This window comes from Ranitomeya imitator, chromosome 1, assembly GCF_032444005.1.
Source record: "Ranitomeya imitator isolate aRanImi1 chromosome 1, aRanImi1.pri, whole genome shotgun sequence".
Classification (NCBI taxonomy): domain Eukaryota; kingdom Metazoa; phylum Chordata; class Amphibia; order Anura; family Dendrobatidae; genus Ranitomeya; species Ranitomeya imitator.
Window position 1 is genome coordinate 1,178,813,095 of NC_091282.1, and position 21,764 is coordinate 1,178,834,858.

Here is a 21,764-nt window from a genome sequence, read left to right on the forward strand (position 1 = left end):
CTCTCCCTTATACACATGCATGCTCAGTGCAGTCAATAGCAATCTCTCCCTTATACACATGCACACTCAGTGCAGTCAATAGCAATCTCTCCCTTATACAAATGCACACTCAGTGCAGTCAATAGCAATCTCTCCCTTATACACATGCACGCTCAGTGCAGTCAATAGCAATCTGTCCCTTATACACATGCACACTCAGTGCAGTCAATAGCAATCTCTCCCTTATACACATGCATGCTCAGTGCAGTCAATAGCAATCTCTCCCTTATACACATGCACACTCAGTGCAGTCAATAGCAATCTCTCCCTTATACAAATGCACACTCAGTGCAGTCAATAGCAATCTCTCCCTTATACACATGCACGCTCAGTGCAGTCAATAGCAATCTGTCCCTTATACACATGCACACTCAGTGCAGTCAATAGCAATCTCTCCCTTTGTTATGATCCGGTGACCTTGGAGCCGCATGGAACTTTCTCTGAGTTGGTGGAAACTGTACTGACCGCAAATCCTGAACTTAACACCGCAACTAGAAGTAGCCGTGGGGTGTGCCTAACAAATCCTAGACACCTCGACACAGCCGGAGGACTAAATACCCTTATAGATGGAAATAGGAATTCTACCTTGCCTCAGAGCAGAACCCCAAAGGATAGGCAGCCCCCCACAAATATTGACTGTGAGAAGGAGAGGAAAGACACACGCAGGCAGGAAACAGGATTTAGCAAATGAGGCCACACTAGCTAAATAGGAAAGGATAGGACAGGATACTGAGCTGCCAGTATTAAAAATCCTTCCAAAAATATCCACAGCAGAAAATACAAAAACTCCACCATCTAACTAAAGATGTGGAGCGTATATCTGCAACTCCAGAGAATCCAACAAGACTGAGAAAACACTGACTAAATCTAAGCTGGACAAGAGAAAACAACTGAATAGCACAGAATTATTAAGCACACAGCTTGTGTGCCACAGGAACAAAAACCAGACACTTATCTTTGCTGAATTGGCAGCAAGGCAGGAGGAACCAGACAAAGATCCAAAACCTCCCAGAACCATGGACAACTGGCAAGGACTAATGAATCCTGCACACCTAAATATCCCAGTCAGAACTGCAATCAGCAGATACACCTGGCCAAGACTGCGACTCAGGGACAACTGCATTCCCACCTACAACCATTGGAGGGAACCCAAAAGCAGAATTCACAACACCCTTATACACATGCACGCTCAGTGCAGTCAATGGCAATCTCCCTTATACACATGCACGCTCAGTGCAGTCAATAGCAATCTCCCTTAGGCCGGGGTCACACTGGCGTATTGCATCCGATGCGAGAGCATCGGATGCAATATGCTAATGACACTCGGCTCCTGCTCGCAGCAGAGCAGGAGCCGAGTGTCATGCGTCTGTGCTCCGATTCTCTCGCACAGGGAGGATCGGCGCACAGCTGCGGAGGAGGCGGAGAAATGAATTTCTCCATCTCCTCCATTACTGGGGTCCGCTTATAGCGCACATCACTCGGATGATATCCGAGTGGTGTGCGCTGTCTAACTCGCACCAATAGGCTTATATATGGGTGCGAGTGAGCCGAGAGTTTTCCTCGGTCCGTGACAATCGCAGCATGCTGTGTCTCGGACCGAGGAAAACGGCCGACAAAAAGTCGGCTGCTGGGAGTGGCACCATATCTTAACATTGGTCCAAGTGCAATGCAATTTTTTTATCGCATTGCACTCGGCCGTATTACGGTCTAGTGTGACCCCGGCCTTATACACATGCACACTCAGTACAGTCAATAGCAATCTCTCTCTTACACATGTGCGCTCAGTGCAGTCAACAGCTATATGTCCCAACCCTCCCATATACATGCACGCTCAGTGTAGTTCACAGCTGTCTCTTGCCGCTCTTCTATACACATGCACACTCAGTTCAGTCAACAATAGTGATGAGCGAGTGTACTCGTTGCTGGAGTTTTCCAGAGCACGCTCGGGTGGTCTCCGAGTATTTGTTAGTGTTCGGAGATTTAGTTTTCATCGCGGCAGCTGAATGATTTACAGCTATTATCCAGCCTGGTACATGTGGGGATTCCCTAGCAACCAGGCAACCCCCACATGTACTCAGCCTGGCTAGTAGCTGTAAATCATTCAGCTGCTGCGATGAAAACTAAATCTCCGAACACTAACAAATACTCGGAGACCACCCGAGCGTGCTCTGGAAAACCCGAGCAACGAGTACACTCGCTCATCACCAGTCAACAGTCATCTCTCCTATACACATGCACGCTCAGTCGGGTGAACACTACACATGCACACTCAGTGCAGTCAACATTTTTTCTATGGGGATTGGAAAATTGACCACTGCCAGATGTCACTGGTGGCAGCTTATCTGGGGGGGGGGAGGATGATACAGTAACCCCTCCACATATATTGGTTAATCACCCAGGGCTTGGTCCGTCACTGAGTATCGGGGCTCTTACATTTGTATCCTGTCCTTATTACACAATATGCCGGGACTTTAGGAAACCCTGTCCCTTTTTTTTTTGCTATAAACGTCCCTGTATGCGTCACACTGCGTTGTCTTGTCTGTACACGTCCCCGCTTAATTGAAAAGCGCTGCGGAATATGTTGGCGCTATAGAAATAAAATCATTATTATCATTATTCTACCCGTATTTTGTGATAATTCGACGGCCTCAGGTTTGCAGACTGATTTCCAGTTTTCGCATCTGGCGCTAAGGCCACGACGTAGACGTTCGTATGTAGAATTGACAACCACGCATGCAGCGAATGGCGGCGGTGGGGGGTCTTAGCCGTCAATCACTCGCTCGCTTAACCCTTGCATTCTACCTCGTCCATTTCACAGCAAATAAGACTTATTCTTTTTTTTTTTTTGCATCATTGACAAATCTGTGCTAGGTGGCTGCACAGCAGCTGGCTGGAGCACACTGAAGGCTCATTCTGCTTCTTCTGGGAGTGGTTTTTAAGCCATGTCCCCTCCTCACTACAGGCAGCACTGAGAGCAAAACAGGAAGGAAGGAGAATAGCAGCAGAGCAGAGCACAGAGCACAGCAGAGCTGGAGCACACACCACTCCATGTCCACCCAATGCTAGGAGCCTGCACACAATGTGCTGCCCAGGATCTATGCAACAAGGGGGCAGCTGCTTGGCCAGGGAGCTCACTAGGAACAGCAATGTGTGATCTGCACTGCTCTCATTCCTGATCATGGAGATTGAAAACATTGTGGCCAACACTGTGCTGCTGAAAGCCAGAGAAGGTAAGAGAAGGCAGCAGAGTGGGTGGGTGGCAGCCATGAGCACAGGCTGCTGCTCCATCTGCATGTAGGCAGGCATGGATGGTGGCTGCCCAGGGGCTTGGGGTATGGCATCAGTCCTGATGGGGGGGATAATGCAGGGGAAATGATGGTGGTGTCTTCATGCCATGACTCCTGCACAGGCCAGCTCATCAATAATCTCCTCTGCTGCAGCTGAGCCTGTGTGTTGCAGCCCATCAACCTGTGGAGATGGTGTTGGCTATTGCTGCTGCAGAACCTCTTTTTTTTTTTTTTTCCTAAGAGCGGCATGTCCTTTTTTTTTTCTCTCTCTCTCTCTTTCTTTTATATATACGACAGGCTGCGTCAGTCACAGGTGCAGCGTCGCTTGTTGGATGCCTTCTGCCATATGATGTCAATTTGATGCCTCTGAAATCACATGGAAGGTTTTGCAAAAAAAAAAAAAAGGTGTTTTTTATTTATTTATTTTTTTGCAGCCGGAGTAGAATTGTCGCATACGGCGTCAGATTTAATATTCGATAAATCGTGCGCCGTTTCGGATCAGATCTTATACTATCGATTTTTGCTTAATTCTGCATGCCAGAAGAAATGTTGCACAGATGTCCAATTTGCCATCGACTTCTGCGGAAAGTGCACACACAACAGTTGCCCCCCCCCCCAAAAAAAAAAAAAATAAATCCAAACCTGCTGGATTGATGTTGGTGAGTTGCTTGCGACTTTGTAAGCAGAAGCGATAATATTGTAAGTGGTGACTTCGCTTGCAACATTGTTTCCATCTTTATGTTTTTGGAAGAGTTTGTTGCAGATGCCAAATTGCAACATACAATTGTCACTGAGTGGCCCCTAATCCTAAAGTGCGGACCCTGCGCTCGGTGTATACGCAGGCGTTACGGGACGGAGTCTTGTCCTGCCATGCACCTTGTGCCAGTGACCCCTTGGGTGCCCGTTTGCCAAAAATTTGGCCCATATTGGATCATATTTACTAATATCAACAAATACTCCCGAAAACATTATTGTACTCTTGTGTTTTTATTTTTTAAAAACTAAACACAATTCTGCCCAATAGAAGAGCAAATACAAAAGTTCCTCCGGATAAATGAATACATTTAAAGTTCCTTCTTCAATATTTGCCAAAAATGCCTTTACTCCTCGGCAATAAATTGCACTTAATGATCGGCATTCTATGTTATTAAATTTTTTTTTTTCTTCTTGTTTTTATGCTTTCATGTTGGCTTTCCCATAAATCAAACCACATGGCAGTTCTGACTTCAATCGGAATAATGTTTTTATTTTTTTGTATTTTTCTTTTTTTTTTTTTTTGTTTACTTGAATCTTTCCTACTTTCTTTTGAGACTTGTTTTTGTACAAGTGGCTGGTTATCTTTGTAGCCTGCGGGTACATTTTTATTTCCACCCGTGCGATAAAGACTTTGTAGGTCGTATGACGTCACAAGGTTGTTGCAGCCTTAGAAACACATTAGTTTTTATTTTTTTATTTTTTTGTTTAATCTTCTCATTGACTTATTCTGAAAACACTTAATGGTTTTGCTCCATTGTAGTTGGGATCTGAGGATGAGGAAGAAAACCATCTGCAAGATGCATGTTCCCGATATACCTCGGAATAGGGCCGTATTCAGACGACCGTTTTCCATGGATAAGACACGCAACTTTTATAATCTATGGGGCCGTTCACATGTTTGTTTTTCTTTCCCCCCCTTTCCTTCGTGTTCATGAGAATCCATCATTCGAGTCTATGGGGATCCGTTAAAAATTGATAAAAAAAAATGGAAACATATCTCCATCCTTTTTTCAATGATCCTTTGCTAGGTGCCATTAGAAAAAAAAATCCACTTTTACTTTCTGGAATAAAAGAACAGATGGAAAACGGAAGGCAAAAAAAAATACTTTTTGTTTTATATGGACTAAAAAAAAAAAAAATACAGGAATGGATGCGTGAATGTGCCCTAAAGCTTCGGTACTTACTGGTTTTAACTATATACGCCAGCCTCACCGGTGCCAAGATTATTTTTGTAATTGAGTTTTATTAAAAGAAAAATTGCACTTTTTAGATTTTACAGACTTTTATGTTTTCCTGCACATTCAGCTGTGATGTGGTCATCAATCATCTGAGGAGCGCAGAAAAAGACAGGTAAGGGTTAGTAACTCCCCAGAATGAGCTCACTGACACAGTCTCAGTTAACTCATTCTGCAGCCAGCAATTAGCAATATAGACTAGGGTCAGATTACTGCACATCGTCTCATCCGAGAGAATCGGGTCGACTACGCTAGTGACACTCTGATCAGTTTGCTCATAGCATAGTGTGATCACATTCTCTTGGATGAGAGAACCACAGCACACTGAGGAGAGGATGGATAACAACATTTCTCCATTGTCTGAGTCCACGGAAATCGAACGGCACTCGGATGTCATCAGAGTGCAGTCTGAAGGTTTTCACTGACTCATTGACTGGAATGGGTGTCATAGTGAAATCGCAACACGCAATTCAATTTTTCACACGCAGATTCTGTCATCAGCCCTGCTCCTGTTCAATAACATTGGTCCGACTCCAAGCGCTCTCCAATCAAAAATCAATAGTAGTCATCCGATTTGTAAGCTTGTGTCAACCTGGCCTTGTGCAAAGTCTACAGAACATGATGCAAATTTTTTCAATGCAACTCAATTGCAATAATTATTTACTTCTCTTTAAGTTCAGAATACATGTGTTAAATAAAAAAAAATATATATATAAATAAAATAAAAAAGATAATGGTGCCCAAAAATAGACAACCTCTAAAGTCAAAGCCTTACGCCTCATTCAGGCAGTCAAGCGTCTTTTTTGTTGTTTTTTTTTTTTTTTTTTTTTTTCATATGAGAAAAAACGGACCCTTTTCAGTTTGCTGGATCAGATTTCCATCTGTTTTTGTTATTAGCATCAGCTTCTTGGAAAGTAAAATAAAAAATTTCACGGTTTTTACAGTGGAGAAAATAAGTATTGAGTTTGCAAGTTTTCCCACCTACAAAGAATGGAGAGGGCTGTAATTTTTATCGTAGGTACATTTGAACTGTGAGAGACAGAATCTAGAAATAAAATCCAGGAAATCCCATTGTATGATTTTTTTTTTTTTACATAATTTTTTTTTTTTTTTTGCATGAAATAAGTATTTGATACAATAGAAAAACAGGACTTAATATTTGGTACAGAAACCTTTGTTTGCAATTACAGAGGTCAGACGTTTCCTGTAGTTCTTGACCAAGTTTGTTTACACTGCGGCAGGGATTTTGGCCCACACAGTCATTGTGTTTCTTCCATTTTCAAATAATTGTGCCAACAGTGGTTGCCTTCTCACCAAGCTGCTTCTCTATTGTCCTGTAGCTCATCCCAGGTCTACAGTTTTATCCCTGGCGTCCTTGGACAACTCTTTGGTCTTGGCCATGGTGGAGAGGATGGAGTGCGAGTGAGTGTGTGGACAGGTGTCTTTTATACAGGTAATGAGTGCAGAGTTGGAGGGCTTCTTAAAGGAAAAATAACAGGTCTGTGAGGGCCAGAACTGTTGCTGGTTGGTAGGTGATCAAATATTTATTTCATGCAATTTATTTAAAAATTATACAATGTGATTTTCTATATATTTTTTTTTTTTTTTTTTTTTTTTTTAATTTTTAGATTTTGTCTCTCCTAGTTGAAGCGTCCCTACGATAAAAATGACAGACCTCTCCATTCTTTGTACTTGTTTTCCCCACCAGCAACCCATTGTTTTGAGCGGATGAGTCTGAGACGTGCCTCGGATCAAAAACGGACACGCTTCTTCTTTTGTCCACAGATGTGAACGAGCACATAGAGCGCGTACCTACTGTAGTCTAACCCTGAAAAAAGAGCCGATCCCGCATGTGACTCGTGGCTGTGTGAAGGTGACCGTGAGCAGATTGTCTCTGTGTTTGCCGCTCTGTAGACGAGGCGCCGTCTGCCCTATGTGGCACTTGCTTTCTGCTGACAGATTTACCGGACCGAAATCAGAAATGTATAGGTTGGTGAATTTAAATTAATCGACATGATTATGTCTAGTAACTACGAAATACAGCACTTTCTAAACAATAATACTTATTGAGTCCCACATAAAGGTGCGTTCACATGACCACATTTTACAGCCCGGGTTACGGCACCAACTCCTGACCCGAGAGCTGGTCCACTCATCTGGCCGAACAGCCGTATACATGACGCTTTTTGGACAGTTATAAGGGATCACAGCCCGACTGAGATCCAGACCTTCTTGGCAGGTGCATTAGTATAGCTCCAGCATTTCTAGTTCCTAAAATAAAGTCTAATTCCATTTTTATAAAACTTTTTTTTTTTTTATAAAACAATCTAGGACCCCCAAGAACTTTTTCAAATAGAGCTTTTTTTTTTTTTTTTTTTTTTTTTTTGGGTGGGTTTGCTGGTGCTGACAGCACTTCTTTGACTTTGGTAAATCTGTATTATTCGCTCGCTTTACATGACTGCCCCATTAATATGGCATACACACTGGAAACATTTAAAGGTGAGTTTCCTCTTGTTAACATTCCCCTATACACCTGCTGATTGCGTGAATCGCAGACTTCCAGCCCTCATCTTACAGAGAGAGGTTATGTGGATCCATCACTGGTCACACTTTTTCTTTCCTTAAGTATGTGAATTTAGGGCTAAAAAAAACATAAAAAAAAAAAATTGTTTCATTAATCATTATGCACCTATAAGCTTTTTATTTCCCCTGCACATTTAACTTGGATGTGGCTTGTGGTCATAAATAAGTTTAGAGGAGCTCAGAAAAAAAGTCGGAAAGAGCTCGCTGAAGGATTCTGAGTTAACTCGTTCCGCAGCCAGCAATAAACAAGTGCAGCACAGAGGCAACGGAAGGCAAAAGGTGCAACGTTTTTAATGAAACCATGGATAGATGCATTTTAAGTAAAAATAAATTTGTCCCAAAAAGGGGACAACCGCTTTTTTTTTTAACCTTGAGGCAACTTTTGTATAATTTCATAGGATCACTTTAAATTCAAATTATAAGCAATTATTAAAACGGTGGAAAGCTTTTTGATAAACTGTCAAATATAAATTTAGCTTGGGGGAAAAAAAAAAAAGAATTAGGCAGGTTCAAGCTACAGTCATTTTGTTCGTCACACGAGACCTATAGGTATTTATACTCGGCGTAGCCTTGTGTAACGCTTGCCGGTAGGGGCCGCTGTAGATGTTGGGAGATTAACCCTTTTCATTCTGCGCCACTCCAGGACCCACGTCACGTAAATGTCCGCAGTATCGTGAGTCTGCCCTGTTTTATTACAATTGGTGATGTTTTCCGGGCTAAATTACGGCGGTGATGTAGCGTGCGGGAGCTGAAAAAACATTAGCTCATTTGCTGTGGGGCCTCACTACTCATTTTCAGAATCCCAAAGGCGCACAAGTACTTAAACGTATTCCTGAGAACATTTCTAACTTTAGATACAACTTTCTATATTTACACCGGCTATCTGAATTTCTTGCCTATTATCCGTCCCGTATTGTACATTCCGATAGAGTAACGTCCAGGAGCAGCAGAGACGTGGCAGGCGATAGGTCACCGACGAGACGTTATCTGCTGACGCACGACATCAGTCTATAAGAGCCTTTGAAAATAATCCATTCAGAACACTATGAAATAAGAAAACTTTTTTTTCCCCCCTCTTTCAAATATACAGATCTGTGGAAAGAAAATGCTGCAAATTAAGAATACTTTCCAAAATTGTTTTAATTTTCATCAACTATTTCTCTTATCAAAATGCAAAGTGAATGAACGAAAGAGAAATCCAAATCCATATTTGCTGGCCGCGCTTTGCCTTCGGAACTGTATCATTTCTTTTTAGGTAGACATGCCCAAAGTGAGGGATTTTGTAGAATTATAGTCAGGTGAAAATGATCATTTTCTTATCTACCAGTAGGTCGAAACACTCTGATTAACTGATGTTTAGGTGTGTAACAGGGTCTACCAAGCTGGGGTACCTCTTTCAGTACCACCCCGTGTTTCAGGAGGTCCACTCTGCTTTTGCTAGATTCTGAATGAAGAACGCTGGCAGGAATTTCTTGATTACATGAGAGCATATAAAAGCTGACTGCTTCTCTACGTATTTCCAGTCTAAGAACACCCTTTATTTACAGCACACAGAATATATAACACAGATACACAGGGCCGGCCAATAGGAAAACAGCAGGCCAGACATACATTACAATAGCCGCAGGGGGCCGGAGCCTGCCACTATTTACTGTGGGAATTACAAAGGTGGGGGGAGGTCAGAAAGAGAATATCTTGTCCAGGGGCGCAGCCTGTGGACTGATGCATGAAACTATTATACATACATATACTGCATAACATTCTTGGTGCTGGGGAATTCTGTAACAAGGTGGCTTAAAAACTGGGTGAGGAACAGACAAACTGTGCAACAAAGGTGAGGCCATAGAAGAGTGTCATGTCACAGGTCATGGCAAGACTTATTATTTTGAATATTGCTCCAGTTATATACCAAGATTAAAGATAGATGTAATCGTTATACCCTGGGTTGATGAGCTCACATGTGCCCTATGTAGAGTAATGCACTTTGTATAATCAGCCAAGAGAAATTTTATTAACGGAGGTGATAATCGCCTTAAGTTTTTATCAAGTTTGGGAAAGTCGTTGCCATTTTTTCAACCCGCCCATCAAGTCAAAATATAGGAGAAGAGAAACCATCCTTAAAATATTAGGCCAGTTTCATACATTCGTGGATAATGTACGGACTGCCATGTCCAGAGCTGCCGCAGGTCTCCAGAACTAAACGCATCAGTCTTGAAGGCATATATGAGGCAGTTGAGTTCAGGTCAGATGACTCACGGCCACCTTGATTATGGCAGTCTAAACCTCTACCGTGAAAGTCAGACTTAGATTTTTTTTAAATTTTTTTCTGATTTCTGACTGTATATCTTTCAAACGCTTGATGGGCACAGGACAATAAGATTACTCTACCAGCCGTGGCCACTATCGTAATTCTCCCCTTTGGGGAAAAAATATTGCTCTAACCTTTTTGTAATCTTCCATAGTTTACACTTTTAATCCCGAACTGTGATACCCGTTTTGATATTAAATTATGATTTATGACATATAAAAACATATATTGTCTTGTCAATATTTCACATCAAAGATGTGGCAAATTGCTCTCCTCCAGAAGGAAGAAACTTCTTCTAAGCACCACCCATAGACCGATATATTATCAATTTATATCAATACATTGCATCTTATGCCTTTCGTTTCAGTCACAGGGGTGGGACTTTTTACCTATTCCATCACGGCCAGTCATGGTCCGGTTCAAAATTATTCGCACCCCCTGCATTGTGATTGTATGCCGCGACTAGCCTGACGTCACAACACCGGCCTCAAAAATCCAGTGCTTGCCTACTGCCCAAGTACTACTACCAAGTACTACTACCAAGTACTGCTGCTGGGAGTTTTTTGTTCTTTGTGGTATCGGTGTAATGTGGGTCTTGCTATACTGGGGGTGGAAAAGGCGCAATAATTACAAATACCATTTTATAGGTTGTTGGTAGGGACTGACTGATATGTGGGGGTTATTGCATGGCATTTTCCGCAGTTAATATAGAGGATGCAAAGAGCACACTTCAATAAGTGCGAGCCATAAGTGGGTGAATTCCTGCTCCGAATATTAGTGCGTCTGCGGAAATCAGAAGACGTCCGCTTTAATAATGGATGAAGACGCTGACATCGTATTGATCCGACTGCTGTTCGCTTTTAAGTAGCATTTTCTGATTACAGGTAAATAAGGAGATGAAATAAAGATATACCTCATCCTGTCCAGTCTGCTGCTCCGAGGCCGCACAATATCGCACTACTTGCCTCATTGTAATAGTTTTATTGATCTCTGCTGCCCAGATTCACCCTCTCTGTTCTTGTCTCTTCATGGAGAGATGTAAAAACCATGCACTTAATGCCCCGATCCCCAGGTGGCCCAGTCTGTGCATTTTATAGCCATTAACGAGGATTCCCCTCCATAAAGATGGCTTTTCAGGATGACGAGGATGCTGGTCTCGGGGCTGGCTCACAATGGATTTATGCATCTCTACAGCCATTGATTGACTGTTGACAGTCAGGGTTTGCAGAAGAAACCTGAAACCTGCCTCCAAAGCCACAGTGAGATCATCTCCTTTAATACCCTGGATTTTAACCCTTGGAAAGTCGAACCTTCATGCATCCGTCATATCCATTTGTAGGACTGGAGTGTTGTATATAATGTCTAAAGTATTTTGAGTGTTTCCAAGTTGGGCCCCGGCTAAAGCTGATCACGGTGTCCAGATCTAGGCCTCTTGTGTTGGTAAAGGAGTTGTCTGAAGAAAACAAGTGATGGGTATTCGGCCATCTGCGCCAATCCATAGACTGCAGAAGCGTGCATCCGTCATTTTCTATGGGGCTGCTGAATGTTGCGCTAGGCTTTTTCAGGAGCCCCATAGAGAATGAATAGAGGAGCGGTAGGGCTTCTGACTTCCCATGCCATTTCACAGCAGGGATAAAATTTCCTTTTGGGGGGTGATAAAATTCATCTGACAGTTAGTCCAAGTGGGATACCCATCGATCAGCAAGTTATCACTTATCCCATACAAAGACCTTTAAGTATTAATTGGATGGATATCCATTAATGTCCATTAAAAAGTAACCTGGAGGGAAACTTAAGTTACTAGAAAATGTCACTATTGAGGCACCCTTATAAAAACCAGTTGTCCTTTGTTTCTACTGTTAGATGCTTTATCAAAGGCCCCATACACATTTGATAAAATCCGGCACAACATGATGAGTTAAGGGTCTGTTGACCATCTTATGTATATGGTAGGCTCCTGACTTTCAACCGACAGATGTAAAAGGAGCTTCAGGAGGCTAATTTGCATATTCCAGGTGCCTTCTGGGAGAAGCGAAGTCTCCCTAAGCTAGAAGATCGTTGGGTACAGCCGGGACCAGCTGCTTCGAAAGCATCACCAAACCAGGGATTCAAGCTTCAGGAGGCTAATTTGCATATTCCAGGTGCCTTCTGGGAGAAGCGAAGTCTCCCTAAGCTAGAAGATCGTTGGGTACAGCCGGGACCAGCTGCTTCGAAAGCATCACCAAACCGCGCGCCTTACGGTGCGCGAATTTTTGCCTGTAGGACATTATTGCAAGAGAGCTTGGCTGAGTAGATTACACAAGAAGGAAAACACACAGCAAGTCAGCAGGATCTAGGAGCAACATGGCAGATGTGACAACCTACATGGTGAGCTGCAGCATGTGCTACATGTTCACAGATCGACCAGAAGAAGAATCCAATTTCACCTGTCAGAAGTGTAGACTAGTGGCCCTTTTAGAAGAAAAGGTGCGGGGTCTGGAAGAAAGAATAGCAACTTTGAAACTCATCAAAGAGAATGAAGACTTTCTAGACAGAACAGAAGCATCTCTACTGGTCACAGAAGGTGAAAAAAGTGTCAGAGAACCTCCAAAAGCAGATGAGTGGAAGCATGTGACCAAAAGAAGCAAGAAGACCATGGAGAAATCACCAACCACACAACTGAAGAACCGATATCAAATCTTTGTAGAGGATGAAGATGGCACACCTAAGGATGAAGCAATACCAGCAAGCAAAAAAGAAAAGGGCACACAGCAACAAGTGACAGCAAAAAGTACAGCCAAGAAGCAACGAAGAGTGGTGGTGGTGGGAGACTCACTACTGAGAGGCACCGAAGCAGCCATCTGCAGACCGGACATAACTGCAAGAGAAGTATGCTGCCTTCCAGGTGCGATGATCAAGGATGTGACCGATAGGATACCAAAGCTCTTCAGCTCCAAGGACGTCCACCCATTTCTTCTGATACATGTTGGCACCAATGACACGGCAAGGAAGGACCTACCGACAATCTGCAAGGACTTTGAAGAGTTGGGGAAGAAAGTAAAGGAACTGGATGCACAGGTAGTTTTTTCTTCTATCCTTCCAGTAGACGGGCATGGCACCAGGAGATGGAACAGGATCCTTGATGCAAACAACTGGCTAAGACGATGGTGCAGACAACAAGGATTCGGATTCCTGGACCACGGTGTGAATTACTGGTATGATGGACTCCTCGCCAGAGATGGACTACACCTCAACAAACCTGGGAAACACACATTCGCCAGAAGACTCGCTACACTCATCAGGAGGGCGTTAAACTAGAAGAAGAGGGGACGGGAAGAAAAACATTAGACTCGAACAAAGACGACCCAGGAAAACATACTCTGAAGGGAGGTAAGAACATTTCTAAAACAATCCACAGTGAGGAGATTGGAACAAAACAAAATCCTCTAAACTGCATGCTCGCAAACGCCAGAAGCCTGACAAACAAGATGGAAGAACTAGAAGCAGAAATATCTACAGGTAACTTTGACATAGTGGGAATAACCGAGACATGGTTAGATGAAAGCTATGACTGGGCAGTCAACTTACAGGGTTACAGTCTGTTTAGAAAGGATCGTAAAAATCGGAGAGGAGGAGGGGTTTGTCTCTATGTAAAGTCTTGTCTAAAGTCCACTTTAAGGGAGGATATTAGCGAAGGGAATGAGGATGTCGAGTCCATATGGGTTGAAATTCATGGAGGGAAAAATGGTAACAAAATTCTCATTGGGGTCTGTTACAAACCCCCAAATATAACAGAAAGCATGGAAAGTCTACTTCTAAAGCAGATAGATGAAGCTGCAACCCATAATGAGGTCCTGGTTATGGGGGACTTTAACTACCCGGATATTAACTGGGAAACAGAAACCTGTGAAACCCATAAAGGCAACAGGTTTCTGCTAATAACCAAGAAAAATTATCTTTCACAATTGGTGCAGAATCCAACCAGAGGAGCAGCACTTTTAGACCTAATACTATCTAATAGACCTGACAGAATAACAAATCTGCAGGTGGTTGGGCATCTAGGAAATAGCGACCACAATATTGTGCAGTTTCACCTGTCTTTCACTAGGGGGACTTGTCAGGGAGTCACAAAAACATTGAACTTTAGGAAGGCAAAGTTTGAACAGCTTAGAGATGCCCTTAATCTGGTAGACTGGGACAATATCCTCAGAAATGAGAATACAGATAATAAATGGGAAATGTTTAAGAACATCCTAAATAGGCAGTGTAAGCAGTTTATACCTTGTGGGAATAAAAGGACTAGAAATAGGAAAAACCCAATGTGGCTAAACAAAGAAGTAAGACAGGCAATTAACAGTAAAAAGAAAGCATTTTCACTACTAAAGCAGGATGGCACCATTGAAGCTCTAAAAAACTATAGGGAGAAAAATACTTTATCTAAAAAACTAATTAAAGCTGCCAAAAAGGAAACAGAGAAGCACATTGCTAAGGAGAGTAAAACTAATCCCAAACTGTTCTTCAACTATATCAATAGTAAAAGAATAAAAACTGAAAATGTAGGCCCCTTAAAAAATAGTGAGGAAAGAATGGTTGTAGATGACGAGGAAAAAGCTAACATATTAAACACCTTCTTCTCCACGGTATTCACGGTGGAAAATGAAATGCTAGGTGAAATCCCAAGAAACAATGAAAACCCTATATTAAGGGTCACCAATCTAACCCAAGAAGAGGTGCGAAACCGGCTAAATAAGATTAAAATAGATAAATCTCCGGGTCCGGATGGCATACACCCACGAGTACTAAGAGAACTAAGTAATGTAATAGATAAACCATTATTTCTTATTTTTAGTGACTCTATAGCGACAGGGTCTGTTCCGCAGGATTGGCGCATAGCAAATGTGGTGCCAATATTCAAAAAGGGCTCTAAAAGTGAACCTGGAAATTATAGGCCAGTAAGTCTAACCTCTATTGTTGGTAAAATATTTGAAGGGTTTCTGAGGGATGTTATTCTGGATTATCTCAATGAGAATAACTGTTTAACTCCATATCAGCATGGGTTTATGAGAAATCGCTCCTGTCAAACCAATCTAATCAGTTTTTATGAAGAGGTAAGCTATAGGCTGGACCACGGTGAGTCATTGGACGTGGTATATCTCGATTTTTCCAAAGCGTTTGATACCGTGCCGCACAAGAGGTTGGTACACAAAATGAGAATGCTTGGTCTGGGGGAACATGTGTGTAAATGGGTTAGTAACTGGCTTAGTGATAGAAAGCAGAGGGTGGTTATAAATGGTATAGTCTCTAACTGGGTCGCTGTGACCAGTGGGGTACCGCAGGGGTCAGTATTGGGACCTGTTCTCTTCAACATATTCATTAATGATCTGGTAAAAGGTTTACACAGTAAAATATCGATATTTGCAGATGATACAAAACTATGTAAAGCAGTTAATACAAGAGAAGATAGTATTCTGCTACAGATGGATCTGGATAAGTTGGAAACTTGGGCTGAAAGGTGGCAGATGAGGTTTAACAATGATAAATGTAAGGTTATACACATGGGAAGAGGGAATCAATATCACCATTACACACTGAACGGGAAACCACTGGGTAAATCTGACAGGGAGAAGGACTTGGGGATCCTAGTTAATGATAAACTTACCTGGAGCAGCCAGTGCCAGGCAGCAGCTGCCAAGGCAAACAGGATCATGGGGTGCATTAAAAGAGGTCTGGATACACATGATGAGAGCATTATACTGCCTCTGTACAAATCCCTAGTTAGACCGCACATGGAGTACTGTGTCCAGTTTTGGGCACCGGTGCTCAGGAAGGATATAATGGAACTAGAGAGAGTACAAAGGAGGGCAACAAAATTAATAAAGGGGATGGGAGAACTACAATACCCAGATAGATTAGCGAAATTAGGATTATTTAGTCTAGAAAAAAGACGACTGAGGGGCGATCTAATAACCATGTATAAGTATATAAGGGGACAATACAAATATCTCGCTGAGGATCTGTTTATACCAAGGAAGGTGACGGGCACAAGGGGGCATTCTTTGCGTCTGGAGGAGAGAAGGTTTTTCCACCAACATAGAAGAGGATTCTTTACTGTTAGGGCAGTGAGAATCTGGAATTGCTTGCCTGAGGAGGTGGTGATGGCGAACTCAGTCGAGGGGTTCAAGAGAGGCCTGGATGTCTTCCTGGAGCAGAACAATATTGTATCATACAATTATTAGGTTCTGTAGAAGGACGTAGATCTGGGTATTTATTATGATGGAATATAGGCTGAACTGGATGGACAAATGTCTTTTTTCGGCCTTACTAACTATGTTACTAAAATAAAAAAAAAGGAGAGAAGGATCCGGCATGTTGAATCTGTGTCTATTCCTTTTATTCTCCCTGGAGATAATCCATTGCCAGAGGAGAAAGACAGCAGGCATCTCCAAGAGAAGATGGGCCAAACTGAGCTTTCTTGTGTATGGAAGAGTCGGGAGGGATGGTCATTGGCCGAACAATCATTTGGCTGAAAGCTATCTAATATTCATGGCCGGCTTTAGTCTCTGTTCAGATTTGTGTCTTTAGTCTCCATTGCAGATCCCTTCATATTTATATCAGGCGGTGCTATTTATTCTAATGAAGGAGCCTGATTATTATACGTTGATAGGGTCTGTCAGTCAACGTTGCTGGTTGTCATGTTATGGATCCGTCAGAACTAGTGATGAGCGAATATACTCGTTACTCGAGATTTCCCGAGCACACTTGGGGGTCCTCCGAGTATTTTTTAGTCCTCGGAGATTTAGTGTTTAGCGCCGCAGCTGAATGATTTACATCTGTTAGCCAGCTTGATTACATGTGTGGATTCCCTAGCAACCAGGCAACCCCCACATGTACTTATGCTGGCTAACAGATGTAAATCATTCAGCTGCGGCAATAAAAACTAGATTTCCGAGCACTAAAAAATACTCTGGTCACCCGATCATGCTCGGGAAATCTCGAGTAACGAGTATATTCACTCCTGACTAGTCAGAGCTTGAAATTCTGTTTTGCTCTTGTAACAGAATACAAGGAATGGAATTCCTAACGCTAATGTGAACCCTGTCTTAGTTCCAGGCTTTTCTTCCATTTCTCAATATGCTCGACAGTCAGTGGACATACAACATCCAACATTCCCTGATAGTATATTTGACATTTGAAATGACAATTTTTGTTCAGGTACAGTGGGTACGGAAAGTATTCAGACCCCTTTAAATTTTTCACTCTTTGTTTCATTGCAGCCATATGGTAAATTCAAAAAGTTCATTTTTTTCACGTTATTTTCACACTCTGCACCCCATCTTGACTGAAAAAAACAAATGTAGTAATTTTTGAAAATTTAATAAAAAATAAAAACTGAAATATCACATGGTCATAAGTATTCAGACCCTTTTGCTCAGACACTCCTATTTAAGTCACATGCTGTCCATTTCCTTGTGATCCTCCTTGAGATGGTTCTACTCCTTCATTGGAGTCCAGCCGTGTTTAATTAAACTGATAGGACTTGATTTGGAAAGGCGCAGACCTGTCTATATGAGACCTCACAGCTCACAGTGCATGTCAGACCGAATGAGAATCATGAGGTCAAGGGAACTGGCCAAGGAGCTCAGAGACAGAATTGTGGCAAGGCACAGATCTGGCCAAGGATACAACAGAATTTCAGAAGTACTCAAGGTTCCTAAGAGCACAGTGGCCTCCATAATCCTTAAATGGAATAAGTTTGGGACCACCAGATTTCTTCCTAGACCTGGCTGTCCAGCCAAACTGCGCAATCGTGGGAGAAGAGCCTTGGTGAGAGAGGTAAAGAAGAACACCAAGATCACTGTGGCTGAGCTCCAGAGATGCAGTAGGGAGATGGGAGAAAGTTCCACAAAGTCAACTATCACTGCAGCCCTCCTCCAGTCGGGCCTTTATGGCAGAGTGGCCTGATGGAAGCCTTTCCTCAGTGCGAAGGTAGACCTTTTTGGTGATAATTCTAAGGCGTATGTGTGGAGGAAACCAGGCACTGAACATTACCTCCCCAATACAATCCCAACAGTGAAACATGGTGGTGGCAGCATCGTGCTATGGGGGTGTTTTTCAGTTGCAGGGACAGGACGACTGTTTGTCATTGAAGGAAACATGAATGCGGCCAAGTGCAGAGATATCCTGGATGAAAACCTCTTCCAGAGTGCTGTGGACCTCAGACTTGACCGAAGGTTCATCTTTCAACAAGACAATGACCCCTAAGCTAAAATAACAGGCGTGGCTTCAGAACAACTCTGTGACCATTCTTGACCGGCCCAGCCAGAGCCCTGACCTAAGCCCAATTTAGCATCTCTGAAGAGACCTGAAAATGGCTGTCCACCAACGTTCACCATCCAACCTGACGGAACTGGAGAAGATCTTCAAGGAAGAATGGCAGAGGATCCCCCAAATCCAGGTGTGAAAAACTTGTTGCATCATTCCCAAGAAGACTCATGGCTGTACTAGCTCAAAAGGTGCTTCTACTCAATACTGAGCAAAGGGTCTGAATACTTATGACCATGTGATATTTCAGTTTTTCTTTTTTTTAATAAATTTGCAAAAATTACTACATTTCTGTTTAGTTTTTTTTTCAGTCAAGATGGGGTGCCGAGTGTACATTAATGAGAATGAAAAAATGAACTTTTTTGAATTTACCAAATGGGTCCAATGAAAGAGTGAAAAATGTAAAGGGGTCTGAATACTTTCCGTACCCACTGTATATTCTAGGACCGGGATCCTCAAGTACCTCAGGATCATGCAATGTGAATCTGTGGCACCATGTCCACATTTGGTTGTTGATTGACCAGTCTGAGGTTCTGTCTGCATGTAGTTTCCAGAGACCATAAAGATGACCGTACACATGAAAAAAACTGTCAGCAGACCCAATGGGGAGATAGGAGAAAGCCGCCCTTCTCTCTCCACTTTCGTCTGTTTGGGGAGTGTTGGGATGCCTCAACATCTGGTGCGTGTGTGTGTGTGTGTGTGTGTGTGTACCTTTAGGGTTTTACCTGGGAGTCAATAAATGTCCTCAAAGATTTCCTTGTTTCACTACTTTTTTTACATTCAGCCATCTTGCACTTCTTTTTAACTGCATAGATTCAAATAAAAAATTGCTTTTTTTCCCTAGAAATAGCGCCACACTTGTCCATAAGATTGAATCTTGTGTTTCAGCTGAACTTCATTGCATTAAATGAGCCTGCGCTGCAGTACCACGTATAACCTGTGGACAGGTGTGGCGCTGCTTTTGGAAGGACGCTATCCTATTTGTCTTACATTATACCATCTCTTTACGAGACTCAGATCCTATAGCGGTAATATTTTTATACACCTAGACCCACTGATCTTGGCAATTATGCACACTAAGTGTTTGTATAGGATTGAACGTTGGAATGTTATCCTACCGGCCGCTATATCAAGCTTGTCCTCGTAATAAACCATGATTCAACTGAGGAATGTAATAAATCATCTACGTGAATGTACATTGTGGCGGCAAATGTTTAACCGAGTAGGATGAGGGATTACCTAATTAACTTTATTTATCTCGAGGCAGCATAATTGGAGAGGGGGTACTCTGGACGTTTTTGATTTGCTCGACTACCGCTCCATTCATTCCCTATGCAGTTGCTGAGCGTTGCACTTACTTTTTTTCTGGCAGCCCCACAAGGAATGGGTGGGAACGGCGATCAGGCATCCCAACTTCACTCCATTATGTAATGGGAATAAAAAATCTTTGTTCTCCCGATCGGTGTGGATCCCAGTTGCTTGACACCCTCCGATCAGTACATTATCGCCTATCTGGGACGCAGGTGATAACTGAATTCTACCATGATGAAGTATATTGTTCGAAACGCGTTGGTGTCATCTTTTGGCTGAAGGTCACTGTTGCCTGTGATTTGTTTCTGTCCCATTTTAACCAATAAATAAGGAATTTTTACTCGCGTGTCTTCCAGGATCCTGGATGCTTCCTCCCTCTTTCTGATAACTTGTTTTCACCGGACAGCCCCTTTAAGGCCCCCATACACATTTAGATAAAAGTTGTCCAATTCTGTCAGCCACTTGATGTGTATGAAGGACCTCCTGACATGATTTTGGGGGAAGAGAAGGTTTGGGGTGTTCGATTTTTCAACCGATTTCTTTTGTTTTCAGGAGAGTGACACCGCCAGCGGAGAACTGACAGGGGCTTTATCCTCTCCATGCAGAAGGCACATGAATGCTCCTGAGCCAAGCACTCCTGTGTATGGGGGAGTCCAGATAAATGGCTGTCTTGAGAACCGCTATCACATGTGTATGGCTATCTTTAGTGGCTTCTGGGTCTCTGACCACTGGGACCCCCATTGATCCCGAAAAATAAACTTTGTAGAGCCCCGTTTTGAATGGAGCGAAGGTCACGCATGCGCATGTTTGTTCCATTGATTGCTCAGCTTGTCAGTCCCATAGACAATGTACTCGTGTACAGAACTGCCAAAGAAAATTAATAAATATTGCGGAGGTGACTATGCTCTATTTAGACTCTGCTCAGATCCCCTTTCTCAGGATTGCTGGGGAATAACTTTGTCGTTAAAAATGAACAAAAAATAAAAAATACTTGGATATTTTCCAGGGTTTAAGAAAAAAAAACATGGCTGCCTTCTTACCAAAACAATGCCACCCTTCTCTGCTTGTTTTGTCTGGTATTTCGGCTCGGTCCTATTTATATCAGAGGCGTGGAGCTGTATTACCAGACATTAGTCGGGTGTGGTGCAGTTTCTTGCGGAAAAGTGGCCATATTTGTCTAATTCTGGACAGCTCCTTTTGAGCTCTAAATTGTCTTACAATAATTGTTTTTGAATTAATCTAATTTTTATTAATTATTTTTCAATTAGATTGTATTCTTTTATTATGTTTCTATCCGGTTACACTTTGCCATCAAAATCGAGACCTATGTAAAGAATTGTGTTCCTGAGGATGATCCCTTCTTTCTAAACTTCAGATCAGACTTGTCTGAAAGGTAAAGGCCTGCAGCAGGAGCCTCTCCCCACGCTACTCTGGAATAGAAGAACAAGTACATAAAAGTCCCAGTCAAAAATCTGGAGAAAGTCCTATAAAAACTTCTATTGCAATATCTTTTTTTAAAGTAGTGTTGTTAGAATTATTGGGCACTAGTACGCAAATTTTTAGGGTGCGGGTTCCCTATTCTGTGGATGGTGTGCTTTAAGATTTGCTTCCTTCACTTGGTTTAGCCTACAGAAAAGTCTTTATCAGAGAGTAGAGTCATTGGATTAAACTCTTGTGATTCAGCTGTTGATAATGAGGGAGATAATGAGTTGATAATGAGGGAGTGTAATTCTACACGTGGTGCACAACCTACAATAATACCGCACTTTCCCTTTCTTTTCGAGGACTTTACTCTTCTAGTTCACCTCGCCGTATATGGAAAAGATCCTAAGGTCAAGGCAAATTTCTATATGTGCGTCTGGTTGCAAATCCAAAGAGAGATGAGACTTGTGAAGTTCAATCTATGTCTCTTTATGTGAAACAGAAGATCTGGGGTTGGGTTCT

The 21,764-nt window shown here is 42.5% G+C and overlaps 1 protein-coding gene across 3 annotated transcripts in view; it reads left to right on the plus strand.

Annotated features, from left to right (window-relative positions):
- Positions 1 to 2,999: 2,999 nt before the first annotated feature.
- Positions 3,000 to 21,764, plus strand: part of GRK4 (G protein-coupled receptor kinase 4) — a 265,726-nt gene continuing 246,961 nt past the window's right edge. For all 3 annotated transcript variants that reach the window (XR_011317018.1, XM_069744743.1, XM_069744744.1), the window contains exon 1: positions 3,000 to 3,269. Coding sequence is in view for 2 of the 3 variants with exons in the window: in XM_069744743.1 (XP_069600844.1) it covers positions 3,218 to 3,269 (52 nt within the window). In the remaining variant the exon portion in view is untranslated. The remainder of the gene's footprint in view (positions 3,270 to 21,764) is intronic.